Genomic DNA, 12,977 nt, shown 5'->3' with positions numbered 1-12,977 from the left:
CTAGTATGGGGCGATAAAGCGGGGTCTGCATCGGGGCACCAACCCTCGCGAAGCCTCGTAACTTCGCACCTGGAGCTGCGCTAGGCTGCCACATTTCATAATCGATAATTTGTTTTTCATTATGCAGTCTTTAACATGCGGTGTATCCAAGTTCTGGTCGGTCGCATGTCTCGGGCAAGGTGACTGAGCCGGGGTAAAACTGGGCGACAATCATCGTCAAAGAAAGCCCAAGCCTTAAATTTGGCATTCATCGAAGTACTAAAATCACCCACCAATTCTGTTTAGAACCGAGGCCAGGAAGCATCTCAAGACCCGTCAGGTAGCAAAAGATGGGGCGATTTAGCCCCTGTGGATGTGCATCTTGGAACCTCTGCGCAGATTGGTAAGGTCATCAATATTAAAAAATTGGTAAATAATAAAACAAAATAAAATAGCAAAAATGCAAAAGGAAAGAAACCCGACGAGGCTGATTTCAGTCAGTGATTACTTTCGTCCTTGAGACGAAGGATTTTCAAGAGCGCTTGTCCCCTTTCTACTAGTAGCTCGATATAAGTCAGATCTTTGTAAACGCTTGTATCGGGTTCGACATCTGTATCATTATAGCAAATCAACATGATCTGTTTCTGCTTTGTTCATGAGTTGCTTGTTGGGATACGGGATACACAAAATGTCAAGGTTATTGATATAAAGCAATCCAGTCGACCATTGCGAAATGTTGCTTCGCCGCGTTGAAGTCCTGAGGGTTCGTGTTGTCGGCGTAGGTGCCCCCGAAAGTGACGAAGGCAGTGTCTGGTCGAGACTGGTCGACGTACGCTGCTGAGCCTCCACCGTCACAATTGATCGGCACAAGGCTTAGTTGCTGAAGCTGGGGTGCGAGCTCCTCGAACCCGGCGCGCAGTGAAGCAGCTCGGCAAATCGAAGATGAAAATGAGGTTCATTCCTAATGGCCGCAGGAGGGGACCCAAAGGGATCGGATGCGATCTGTTTTGAGTTCGAAATGCCGCCATATCGTTGAATGATCGTTATATAGTTGAACTTGGGTGATGTCTTCCGCGCCATAGCGGGGATTCGTCGTATTCCGCGATGGGGCAGTACCTTGAATTGGAATTGCCGGGAGGGAAATCGAGAGATACTCTAGAAGAGATTGATTGTTCATATTGCAGTAGACTACCACGTCTGGTGAATATGACTCAGAAGTAATGGCCCCAGGTGGATACCGAATGATAGCTGATCGTCGAATTGGTCAAGAAGAATCAGGATAGACAAATAAAATAAAGGGCTTGGGAGGAAAGCAATTGGAAAATATATAGAGAATTTCCGATCCAAGATTACAAATATATCTGATAGGAAATCAATGGCGATATCTTTGGATGTAGTTGATTGGCGTGACTGTACTATAGTAAGCGCTCTCACTTGAAATGCATCCCTTGGCATGAGCAGAGTGAAAGAAAGCGATTAGTGAAACCCCGAGTGAACCTTGGATATAGGGATATGGTGAATCTAGTGGTTCAAGAGGTCTAAAAAAGCGTTCATTGGAACCCTGGATCAGGACCATAGTCGACGGGGGACCTCAAGCACCCGCCTTCTCGTTTCAGTCTCAGGAGGCGCTTACATGCAGCCACTGAAACCGACCTACTCTGAGATTTCCTCTTACCATCGGCAACGTAGTGGATTTGATTCACGAGATCTGCACTCTGGGATCCACATGACCCAGGTCAAACTTTCATAATCCGGCTATTAACTTATTAAGTTGACCACGACCTGTCCATTTTTTGCTGCCTGACCTGCTTCAACCATTTTGGAAATGTAACTTTCCGACTAGACAACAATGCATCTAAGAAGTGCGTACGAACACGGATCCCTCCAAAATTCATATCATCAGAGAGATTACGTGCTCTGATGCGTCTTCAATATTCGAGGTAGATCTGGATGGACATTCTGTCTGAGATGCGAGCTGCCGGGAATTTAGAGTATACACGCGGTATTATCGTTGATGTTTACGCAAAGCTTTTGGAGTTGCTAGATGAGATTGAAGCTGCAATAGGGAAGAATGAGCTTCTGAGAAACTTAATTTTGTTTTTGAAGGTTTAGATTGGCCGGGAGTTCAGAGACGGTAGGAACATGAATGAAAGTTAGAACGGGCCAGCGTCGGCTGTTGACCCAACTTGACAAGGAAATCGCATTTCGCGTATATTTGAGGCAGTCCTAGGATCTAGATTTGTGAACCAATGAATTCAAGTCATTATATAGGGAATTTTCTTGGATAAGCTAAGCAAAACTCCAAAGAAAAACGTGTATCGACTGAATTAGAATTGAAAGCTACAGATGTCAACCAGGCATAGACAAGACACGGCTTATATACAAGCCTTCCAGCACAAGTGGCTGAATATCTACTCTGTATACTGTCCCCAATACTGGAAACCTTCAGGAAGATCATTGGGACTAGTTGACGGTCAGTAAGAGAGCCAGGTAAAAGGGTAGAAATGGAACTTACCCAGAGTCTGGAGCAGGGTGAATAGTGTGGCCGCCCTCCTTGACATATTCGTTGTTGTTGTGAGGGTGAGGCCAAAGTCCCTTGGTGTCATCCGTGTGAGCAACGATGGGCTTTCCATCAGGACCATCGGGAACCTGAGCTTGAGACACGTCGTTGTGTGGATTTGGCCATGGGCCCTTGGTGTCTTCTGTGTGGCCATAGGTTGGGGGTCGACCGTCGTGGCCATTTCCAATCTGGGCATGGTTCTGGTCAACGTGGGGCTGGGGCCATGGTCCCTTGGAGTCGTGTGAATGAGCATAGACAGGCTCGTCATGAGGAGGAGGGTAAGTGGGGACCACCTCAACAGGCTCGGGCTCGGAGTACTCAGGAACGACTTGAGGTGCAGGCTGCGCTGGGGCTGGGGCCTGAGGAGCCGGAGCCTGAGGAGCCGGAGCCTGAGGAGCCGGAGCTTGGGGAGCAGGAGCAGGGGCTTCAGCAGGAGGTACTTGAGGGGCTGGCTGCCAGGGTGGTGGCCTGTGGGTATGAGTGGGCTTGGGGGCAGGCTGAACAGGGGGCGCTGGAGGGGATTCAGGCTGAGTAGGCTCTGGTGCTGGTGCTGGTGCTGCTACGGGCGGCGGAGATTGCTGGGCGGGAGCAGGAGCAGAAGGCGCGGATGTCTCTGGCTGAGGAGCAGGAGCTGCAGCTTCACCTGGTGGTGGGTACATGGCACCATGATCATCGCCGATCTGGGTGTTTGCGCCATTTAAATCCAGGCCCTTATGGCCAGCGGCGTTTCCAGATTTGGGTGACCCGTAAGCGTTGCAAGCGCCATAATGACTTTGCGGTGGGGGGTTAACAGACTGGGGGAAGGTTTCGGGAGCCTCAATAATGGTTGCAGTCAGACCGGCCTCTACGTGCCATTCAATGTGACAGTGAAGCAGCCACACGCCAGGGTTATCGGCACGGAAGCGCAAGACAGTGTGGCCGTGGTTTTGGACCATGATCGTATCACGGCGAACGGGTGTCTGAGAATTATTCTTGAAGTACTGGCCATTGAAGTATCCACCATCAACAGCAGAGCGTTGAAGGACCTGGAACTGATGACCGTGCAAATGCCATGGATGCAGGTTGTTGTGATGGTTGTTGATAACAAGTTCAACAACCTCACCATGCTTCACAATAATAGGGTTGACATCCCCATACACTTCAGGGTTTGAAGCAAGTTCGGAGCCGACAGTATTGGCTGTGTAAAGGGTTGGAACCTCCTGAGGGATATAAGTCTTATTGTTGATGGTGAAACGACTGCGTCCGTCAATCACAGCATGGTCAGTGTCAAGGATAATCTGGTGGTTCACAGGCTGGAGCAGAGGCTGGCGATCAGCAGGCACAAACTCAACATCGTCCACGAAGATCAACTCATTGAAGGAAGGAGGTGCTGGCAAAGGCTTCGACTCGTCGTACACGAGGTAGGCAGTCGCATTGGGGTTATAGTTTGCGGGGATAGCACGGTTCTCGTAGATGAACATCATGTTGATATCCATAGTATCCCAGATAGCGAAATTCTTGCTTGTATCAGGCTTGCTGCGGAATAGAACACTGGTACGCTGTCCGGGAGCAACACGTAGCATCTTATCACCAACGGGGTATGGCTCGGTGTAAACACCATCGACTTCAACGACAGTCATTTCATGGCCATCGAGAACCCAGGCGTGACCGGGCCAGTTGGCAAGACACACCACGTGAACAAGATAAGTCTTGTTTGGTAGTATTTTTATCTTGGTATTGGTAGAATCGTTGATCAAGGCCGAGTCGGGGATGGGCTCATTGCCCATGAAAGCCGCTTCGTTCTGCTGGGACTGGTACTGCTGTAGCAGATCTACCATTTGGCCATGATACCAATCACTCAAAGTGATCGTGATTTCCTCGTCGTATTGGAATGGTGGGCTGGGATCATGGACAATCAGGGGACCACGGAGACCGTCGGGATACTGTCCCATGGTGTGCGAGTGGTACCAGTAGGTTCCAGTTTGATTGACCTAGACATAGATTGTTAACCTTTAGACTATAAATTGCAGTGAATCAACTAACATCGAAGCTATACTGCATGTGCTCACCCGGAGGAAGTGGGCATTGAGTAGTCGAAGATGCGCCATCCATAGAACCAGTACCAAACTGACGGATCCCATGCCAGTGGATTCCGGTAGACTGGTTCCCCAGGCCATTGTACACGTCTACGATAAGACGATCGCCAACGTCGACATCAACCTGAGGACATGGCCATTGGCCATTAATACCAATCACTGGCCTCTCAAATCCATCTGGAGAAGCATTGACCCAAGTGATATTCCAGTCAAGGTAAACGTCCTTTGCCGCCGCTAGCTTCGCCGCCCAACCGGCGAGAAGAAGCAAATTTAATTTAGCCATCGCAGTCGATGAACGAATGACTATCGAATTGCTGTCAGAGGGATACCTAAATCCTCTGATCAAGGAAGCAAGTCGATGGATACGCGGAAGGCCGAATAAGAATTAACGATTAAAACGAAGGTGTCGAACAAAAAAAGAAAGAAAAGGGCCTGGTCGCGTCGGCTGGGTTGTTGATCAAAAGTTCCATCAAGCAGCAACATGGGAATGTCGTCCTTTAACAATGGTCGATCGATCTACAACCCTAGGGAGTAATTCTGCCGGATTGTTGGTCCCTTCATCCAATGCCAGGCTCGATGTAATGCCAATTGCTCTGCCGCCATTCAAGGATCAGAAAAACAAAACCCCGAACCGGCTGTCTGGAGCCCTTCAACCGCCTTGAGGGCACTTTTGAGGCATTCCAAGTGCGTATCCGCCTTTGCGGCATGTACGGAAATCACCCAATTTGGCATCGCGTCAGGGCATGCAAGTAAGGGGCCAGCATACCACATCGACCACCTTGGTCAATTGTAAACAAAACAGGATAATATTCACTGCGCTGCATATTGATTTCGAGTTTAGGGGGATTTGAAACTGCAATTGGGATCGTCGATTTGCAATGATCCTCTCATTCTCCCATTGAAAGCTGTCGCAGGTTTTCTGTGTGCTGCAAATATTGTATATGATCAACCAGTTGTTAATTGCTAGGCCAAAGCCGACCAAGGCCGCGATCATTGAGTAGATAATTTTTGTGATCCAATTTGGATACCCTCTAGATATTCAGATCCAGCAATCCATCATGGTTGGGGTGGAAAAAGTGGTTCCCCACCCAGGGACAATGGCTTGCCACAAACCTTCCACGATGCACCACCAACCCGTACGAACGTGGATCAAGAACGCCCACCAGTGATTTCATGCATGGGTCCACTCTCCCTAAAGCGGTCGTGGCCGTGCCTATCGTAGATCCCCGTTCCGGCCGCACCAACTGGAATCGAGCTCCGTATCAGTATCAAAGACTCAAAGCGGGGCAGCTCGCCGAATTCTGTCAAAGGGACTTTCCCGGTTGCCGTCGGCCGTGTAGATCATCCAAAGAGATAGGGTAGATGCCGAGGTGATGTCTTCTTTTGTTGGGTATTAGTATATTATCTGCCAGTCTCTGAAGGACTTAGTCTGTGCAATGAACAAAATCAGATCTTACCTGTGTGGCTTCACCAGCGCATGGAGCGCCAGATCCTCGTGTTTCCCCCACACAGAAAGTGACGCTCAGGTACCAAAGACCAGGATGGCACATATACCCGTGGCCAACCGCGAGCTAGCGCGGGGCATCTTGATAAGGAAGTGGAGCAACGAAGCAAAGATAAAGGAATTTTTGCTTGAAGTGATTTGGTAATGGCGGGAAGTGATTGTAACGATAAAAATTCAACGGAGTAGAACAACGGAGAGTGGAAGAGAGATGGATTATCTTGAAGGGAATGAGGGGGTGTTAAAAGTGTTAGCCTTCTCTTATCTCTTGACCATGGTTGAATCACATCTTCCTTTTCTTACATTCCCTTTTCATTTCCTTTCTCACCACTTTCTTCAATTCTTTCCATCAAATAATCTCAAGGTTATCTGCAGCTTCCCTTGGCGCATTTTTGACTCATCACCTCTGCACTGACGAAAATCTGGGGTCGATGGCGTCTGCTCTATTCTAGTATTGTGTGATCTGCATTGCACCCAATGGCGTAATTCTCAACGCCATGAAAGTTGCACCCAAAATTCAGTCCGAACTTCCTGAGTACATTGTATCGCGCAAGTCTGGTCGCGCGCATTGTCTACGATTTGTGAACGTATATTTCTCTACGAGTGATTCGATCGCTGGAAATGGATCAATCATTGAATTTGATCGATGCGCAGGTCCACTTTGTGGTTAGTACAGCATGAGTCAAAATCAATATCCAGTTTAATACTGACAAATATATACAGGAAGAGCAGCTGGTTCTCGTTCATATTCCATTGGAGCTATACGCCTATTTCTTCCAATCGGTGCTGAGATTGATCTACGATGAAATATCTCCATTGTATGACAACCAGAACAATGAAGAGGACGAGCTCGAGCAGCTCGAGGATGACTCTCGATCTGAGCCAGACTCGGAATATCGTCAACCGGCTTTTCTGAATGTGTCTATCACCCCTGTCGAAGTATCGGTGATATGTCCCAGGCGTCTTGTAGAAAAGTACTTTGAACCTGCCCTCAAGGAGCTCGACCAGGTGGACAATCAACTACGATCTCGGCTGGTCATCAGTGAGAATAACTACATCGCCATGCAAGTTCTCGGTCAGGGTCTTGAGGCTGGCAAACGTGTACTGGAATTAACCAGTCCGCTCGCCCTGGCAGGAATGTATGTGACAACCCTTGAGTCTTTCGATATATATCACTCCTTAATAAAGCGCATTATGCTAATTATATATCCCAGCTCTATCTTCTTCATATCAACATATTTCTCCGACTACATTCTTGTTCCAGTACACAGCAAAATAATCGTGGTATCAACCCTCGAAAGCCGAGGATTCCAATTCGAAAACGACACAACAGCAATCAACAACCCCCTCAGCCCAGCACTATCACCTCGTCCAGAAAAACAGCTCGGCGAAATGATTCCCCCAGCCACCCCGCCTCCTTCAACACTCGCTGAGCTACAAACCCGCACTTTCGAAAATCTCCGCAAGCGCCAAATCTCCCCATACGTAGACGACAGTCTTCGCTTAGTCCAATGTGCTGCTCATCACCAGTACAATCACGACGAAAGCTCCATGTCTATTCTCCGCGATGCACTCACAACAACGCTACTAGTCGACAAACCGCGCTTTCTCTCTCTCACCCTTGCAGATCTAGACCCAGCTGCCTCCCTTCTCCTGGAGAAGCGACTCCTTCCTCGCTTCGCGCGCCCCACAAGCTCCTACCAGGGCTATGAGGATGCCTCGGGGCTTCTACTCGGCTCAAAAGAGGACTATCTTGTTCCTATCATGCTTGATTTGCGCGATCTTCCACTTGAGGCATCGGGTATTGTCTGTGGTGTTGCTGGCCGACTCGCCGACGCTACAGATAGACCTTCGTCTCGTGGTCTTGCAAGCGGGGATCCGAGTATCGTGAGTAGTAACGATAGCAGCGTTATTGGATCTGTGCCTGCGTTATTCGATACTTTTGGAACCAGGTTGGCTCTTGGAGGGTTGGATAAGAATAAACGCCCACATTTACATCACCACCTTCATTCTCCGGCTATGCATCACTTGAAACCGGATGTTGATTTGTCTGCGGATGCGGTTGGAATTAGTTTCTTGAGTACTGCGCGGGCGGGAACGATTATCGTTGGTGAAGATGAGTTGCAGAGGGCTATTGACGCGTTGGAGGAAGAGAAGATACACGATGAGATTATCGAAAGTCAAGAGGCGGTAGCTGAGAGTTCGGATATTGCTGAGACTGAGTGATATGTTGTATCGTGACTCCCGAGCTGCATAGGGATGAGTGTGTTGAGAGTTGTCTTTGTCCCGAGGACCCATCATGTTACGGCCCACGGGTGTTTTCCTTACGAAACGAGTGATGAAAAAAAGTTTATGTTGTTTTGATTGTTTGATTATTGCTCTTTGACATATTATGTATGCTCACACGGATTTATCATACCCAGTTTGATCTATTTCAGCCACGAAGTGATTTTTGTTCTTATTTTATTTTTGAGTGTTGCTTTATGTATATCCATGGGCCCACTTATGTATGATAGGACCTGAAATGCGATGTCTCAGCCCTGATCTCAGAACAGAACTTGCAAAATGTAATATTCAACCAAAAAGCAGCTAGGACTCAAGGAGTATCTTGAAAGCAAAATGTCGGTTGCAACATATCTGAGAAGTCGATGGCTTCCAATGTTGTGTCGTTGATTTTTGAACGGTGGAATAGACCGAAAAGGAGATAGGTATATGAAGTCCATTGTGATATGAGTCGAGTACAGCGATGGACAACACCTATGCCAGGTGGTGGAAGGAAAGCGCCGCCATGTTGAACAATGCATTGAATATACATGGATGTGGTTCGGGGTTTTTATAATGTGTCCCAAGTTTATCCCCTCATATCATTGGAGACTGCCAGACGGTGCCTAACGGCATGTTGATGTGATATTTTTCTCTGTTCGCTGCTATTGGTTTCTGTAGTGTTCAAGGACATCAGCTTGGTTTACACCTCAATATCCGTTGGATAATATGGCAGCGGGCCTGGAGATCAGCTGAGGACACCCGTCTCTGCAGCTTTTAATGTCTTTATTGTCAAGCTCCAGGATGCGCTTCGATTGATGAGCCGTCTCGCGTCAGTAAAGACGCCATATCATCTTATCTGCAATTCCTTCTGCCTGCAAATTTTCTGAGAGGGGTAGATTGGTCTTCAGAAAGACCCCAATTAACAGTAGTACAACAAATCGGAACTCCGTAGTTGGACGGAAGGTCGGCAATGATTGGTAAATATCGATGGATGCGATTAACTGAGTAGCCCGTTGGCAGTTGGCCATTTGCCTCCTCAACCAAAAACACGGACAGTACCTATTCAATGTGTTAATAAGGCGTACATTGGAAACTCCTTTTGAGCCATGTCGACGGGCCACTTACCATCCGAGCAACCACCAGCCCAAAACCCCTTCTCATTCCATGCCACACAACTGACAACCTTGACTTTCTCGCCCATTGGCACCACAGCAACAGTCTCACCACTGAGTATATCCCAAGCAAAGACCGCAGCGCCCAGTCCTTCATCATCATTCTTCGCAGCTTCACTACCACTAAGAACAACAGCGTCGCCCTGCGCAAAGGTAGAGCGAACACGTAGTTCAGAATTGCGATATGAATGACGAGATTGACTGCCGTCCACGAATGGAGTTTTCTCTTTTGCCGGACCCCCAAACGCTGCAAGCAGACTTCCATTCGATCGATCTAGCATGCGGATATAGCTATCTAGCGTGGAAGCAAGGACCGCATTGCCATCCGCTGAGCATCGAACGCTTGTTACCGGGTAGGCTAGGACATCGTCGGTTGCTTTCCCCATTCGCACATCGTAAACTCGGACATGACCATCATAACTTCCACTGGCGATTGAATAAGAGGGCATGTGGACGTGGAGACTAGAGACGGTATCGGTTGCCTCGGTGAGGGATTGGATGGGCTTTTGATCTCTGGTGCGCGTATCCCAGAGATTCACGGTGGTGTCTGCACTACCTGTAGTTATGAAATGACTGTTAGAAACCTCGGCGGACATGGAAATGAAGACTTTAACTGCGGACGCGACACTTACCAGAAACTACCACTGAATCACCCTCGCCAGCAAATTGTACTGCCCCAATCCTGCTTGTATGCCCGCCCCATCTTCTGGTTGTGATGCCTTGCTCGACGTCCCATAAGAAAACTTGTCGGTCGCCTCCTACGCTGGCGAAGCGCGAATTGTCTGCGGCGACAGCTACGTCGAGGACAGAGTAGCCATGTGCCTCGTACTTTTGAATCGGAGATGTAGTTTCAATTGTCTCTTGGGACTTTTCCGCATTGTTTGGAACAGCTCGTGACAGATGGATGGCGCGATCGGAGGAACCTGTAAGCACATATGTGCCTGGATAACTGGAGAAAGTCACCGCATTAACCGGAGCTAAAGAGGAAGATGGAAGTTAGCATAGGAGCTCAATTGGTAATTAGATTAAGTGCTAAGTACCATTATGTGTTTTGAGAGTGTGTAAATGCCGCGTTGGGAATGATTTCGAAGGCATAGTAGTGAGCCTGTACCTGCAGAACAGAGCGGGAGTTGGTGGGGGAATCTCCGAGAGAATGCTAATGATGCGCGAGCGTTGTGCCGGATCCATATTGGAGCCCGAGCTCCGCATATATTTATTTCTCCATGATCCATGAATACTATTCCGTATCTATGAATACTTTAATCGGAACTCCCTCACTTCTCCCTACACGCAAGCTACTTTTACAACTTTTCCACTTTTGCAGAAGCAAGAATTAACTGTATTTTCCCGCGCTACAGAAAATAGGAGGGGGTTATTATCAAGAATGTAGACACCATCGCTAGCTACCAGCGGTAAATGGATATAACAGAACAAAATGAACCAGCCTCTTGAGGCGAAGGTGCGCCCTCCCAAGCGCATGAAACGGCAAGACATAGGGTACTCAAGAGAAAGAAAAAGAACAAGGAACTAGGTGCGTGATGCAGCTCCCATTTTTGAACGACCAAGGTTGTTTCCAACCACAAATTCTTAACGACGACCGTGGCTGCGGGTGCTGGAGCCCTGCAGGTTTTCGATTTCGTTCTCGAGTTGTTTGATGCTGTAAGATTATAAGGTCAGTATTTCCGCCCACAATAAAAAAATGGAGCATAGAAACATACGCAGCATGGGTGGCCTCCAGATCCTTGTTGAGGCGGTCGCGCTCGGAGATGAGCTTCTGCTCCCACTGGCGGAAGCGCTGCTCCTCGACCTTGACTTGCTCGGTGAAACGCTTGCGCAGGTTCTCCTCCTCTTCCTTGAACTTGGGGTTGTCCAGCTTGCGAGGACGGGCCTCGCCGAACTTGCGGGTCTCCATTTGCTGCGCACGGTAGGCCTCGTAGTGCGATTCCTCGGTGGTGTGGATAAGGTCGAGCATGTGGGTGCGGATCAAGATGGAACGGAGCTTCTTGAAATCGCAGTGGTCCTCGTTCTCGACTTCCGCAACACCCCAGGCATATTGACGACCCTTGACGACACGGCCGTCGTTGGCCTTGACATCCTTCTCGGAACCAATAACGGCGAAAGGCATGGCAGCCATCAGGCTACGGGCGTGGGAAGCGGCGTGCTCGTCATCCTCCTCAACGGGTGGGGTGTAAATCTTGATGCCCTGGGCCTCGATAACACGGCGAATCTAGAAATAGCCAGTCAGATTTCATTCGATCTGCAAATTGGTCCATTACCCTCAACTTACTCTCTCCTTGTAGCGGAGCAGGTCGGCGTGGCTCAGGGTATCGGCCTTGGCGACAACGGGGATCAGGTTAACGCGCGAGCTCAGGCGCTTCATGACCTCAATGTCGAGAGGCTTAAGAGTGTGTCCGGTAGGGCGGATGAAGTACAGACAGGCGTGCACACGCATATCAATCTTATCGGTACGGCGGGGCTGTTGCTCCTGGAGCATGTAAGACTCGTGCTGGTCATCCAGGAACTCGATGATGGGTTGCCAGGAGTCACGGTTGTTGACATAGTCGCCGAAGCCGGGGGTATCAATAACGGTCAGACGGACTAGATGAGTGAGTAAGAAGTCAGCGACCACAGGATAAGACCTCTAGTTGATTCATATCGATGTCGCACCTTTGAAGAACTTCTCCTCAAGCTCGGCCTTGGTGATTTCGATCTCAACAGTGCGGTCAACCTGCTTCTGGTGGCGGCGCTTGTGATCGGCGTAGTTCTTAATGGTGGTGGAGAAAAGAGTGTTGATGAATGTGGTCTTTCCCAATCCCGACTCTCCAGCAACCTATCCGTAGTTGGTAGTTAGTTGTTGATGCCGTAGCTCGATTGAGGCCAAGCTCCCACTCACCATAATTGTGAAAGCCGCACCCCGCTTCGCGACAATCTTGTGTCTGTATTGTTATCAATTAGAATGTTTATCCTTGGACAAGGCCAACTGAATGATCGATTTCGAGTACACACCGCTGGTTGGGGAGCTACATGGTTGCACATCAATAGATTAGCTGACCAGCCAATTTCAAAGATTCGGAGGTTGCGGGATAAGAGCTTACATTGGCAATGCCAATAGGCGTGGCAGTCTCAGTTGTCGACATGGTGAAAAAGATTAGATAGAATTGAAAAACAAAAGAGCAATAAAAGTGTCCTCTGAAGCAGGACAAGAAGAATCAGAGTTGGAAAGATTAAACTCCTTCCTTAGTGGGATGTAAAAAAAGGAGAAGGCGTGAACTGCTCACTGCTGGTTGCTCTTTCCCCCTGAATCTCCTTTCTCGTTTTCTGGAGTAGAGCTGGCCCTTGCCAATCTGGGTTTAGTGCATAACACTATGCCATATAGGGTTCGGAATCGGGCTCAAGATGATCCGACCTTATCGCATTTTCCCTCT

At 48.7% G+C, this 12,977-nt stretch overlaps 4 protein-coding genes across 4 annotated transcripts; 1 reads left to right on the top strand and 3 right to left on the bottom strand.

Moving 5' to 3' along the window:
• Window positions 1-2,390: 2,390 nt before the first annotated feature.
• abr1 (multicopper oxidase abr1) lies at window positions 2,391-4,897 on the bottom strand (the record flags this gene model as incomplete). The annotated part of the gene is made up of 3 exons (XM_056921928.1): window positions 2,391-2,442; window positions 2,495-4,509; window positions 4,562-4,897. The coding sequence occupies 3 exons, from the start codon at window positions 4,895-4,897 to the stop codon at window positions 2,391-2,393; spliced, it is 2,403 nt and encodes an 800-aa protein (XP_056779965.1).
• A 1,839-nt stretch (window positions 4,898-6,736) lies between these two features.
• N7478_005713 (ACT domain-containing protein) lies at window positions 6,737-8,341 on the top strand (the record flags this gene model as incomplete). Its single annotated transcript, XM_056921927.1, has 3 exons — window positions 6,737-6,781; window positions 6,839-7,254; window positions 7,330-8,341. 3 exons carry the CDS (start codon window positions 6,737-6,739, stop codon window positions 8,339-8,341), a joined length of 1,473 nt encoding a protein of 490 aa, XP_056779964.1.
• A 1,102-nt stretch (window positions 8,342-9,443) lies between these two features.
• Window positions 9,444-10,740, bottom strand: N7478_005712 (uncharacterized protein; the record flags this gene model as incomplete). Its single annotated transcript, XM_056921926.1, has 3 exons — window positions 9,444-10,108; window positions 10,185-10,529; window positions 10,593-10,740. 3 exons carry the CDS (start codon window positions 10,738-10,740, stop codon window positions 9,444-9,446), a joined length of 1,158 nt encoding a protein of 385 aa, XP_056779963.1.
• A 399-nt stretch (window positions 10,741-11,139) lies between these two features.
• On the bottom strand, window positions 11,140-12,689 carry aspC (septin CDC12; the record flags this gene model as incomplete). The annotated part of the gene is made up of 7 exons (XM_056921925.1): window positions 11,140-11,209; window positions 11,271-11,779; window positions 11,840-12,150; window positions 12,220-12,382; window positions 12,446-12,488; window positions 12,559-12,572; window positions 12,648-12,689. The coding sequence occupies 7 exons, from the start codon at window positions 12,687-12,689 to the stop codon at window positions 11,140-11,142; spliced, it is 1,152 nt and encodes a 383-aa protein (XP_056779962.1).
• Between the last annotated feature and the right edge of the window lie 288 nt (window positions 12,690-12,977).

This window comes from Penicillium angulare (assembly GCF_028827245.1).
Source record: "Penicillium angulare strain IBT 27051 chromosome Unknown utg000004l_segment0_segment0, whole genome shotgun sequence".
In the NCBI taxonomy this organism is placed as follows: Eukaryota; Fungi; Ascomycota; class Eurotiomycetes; order Eurotiales; family Aspergillaceae; genus Penicillium; species Penicillium angulare.
This window is presented reverse-complemented; position numbering and strand designations above follow the sequence as displayed.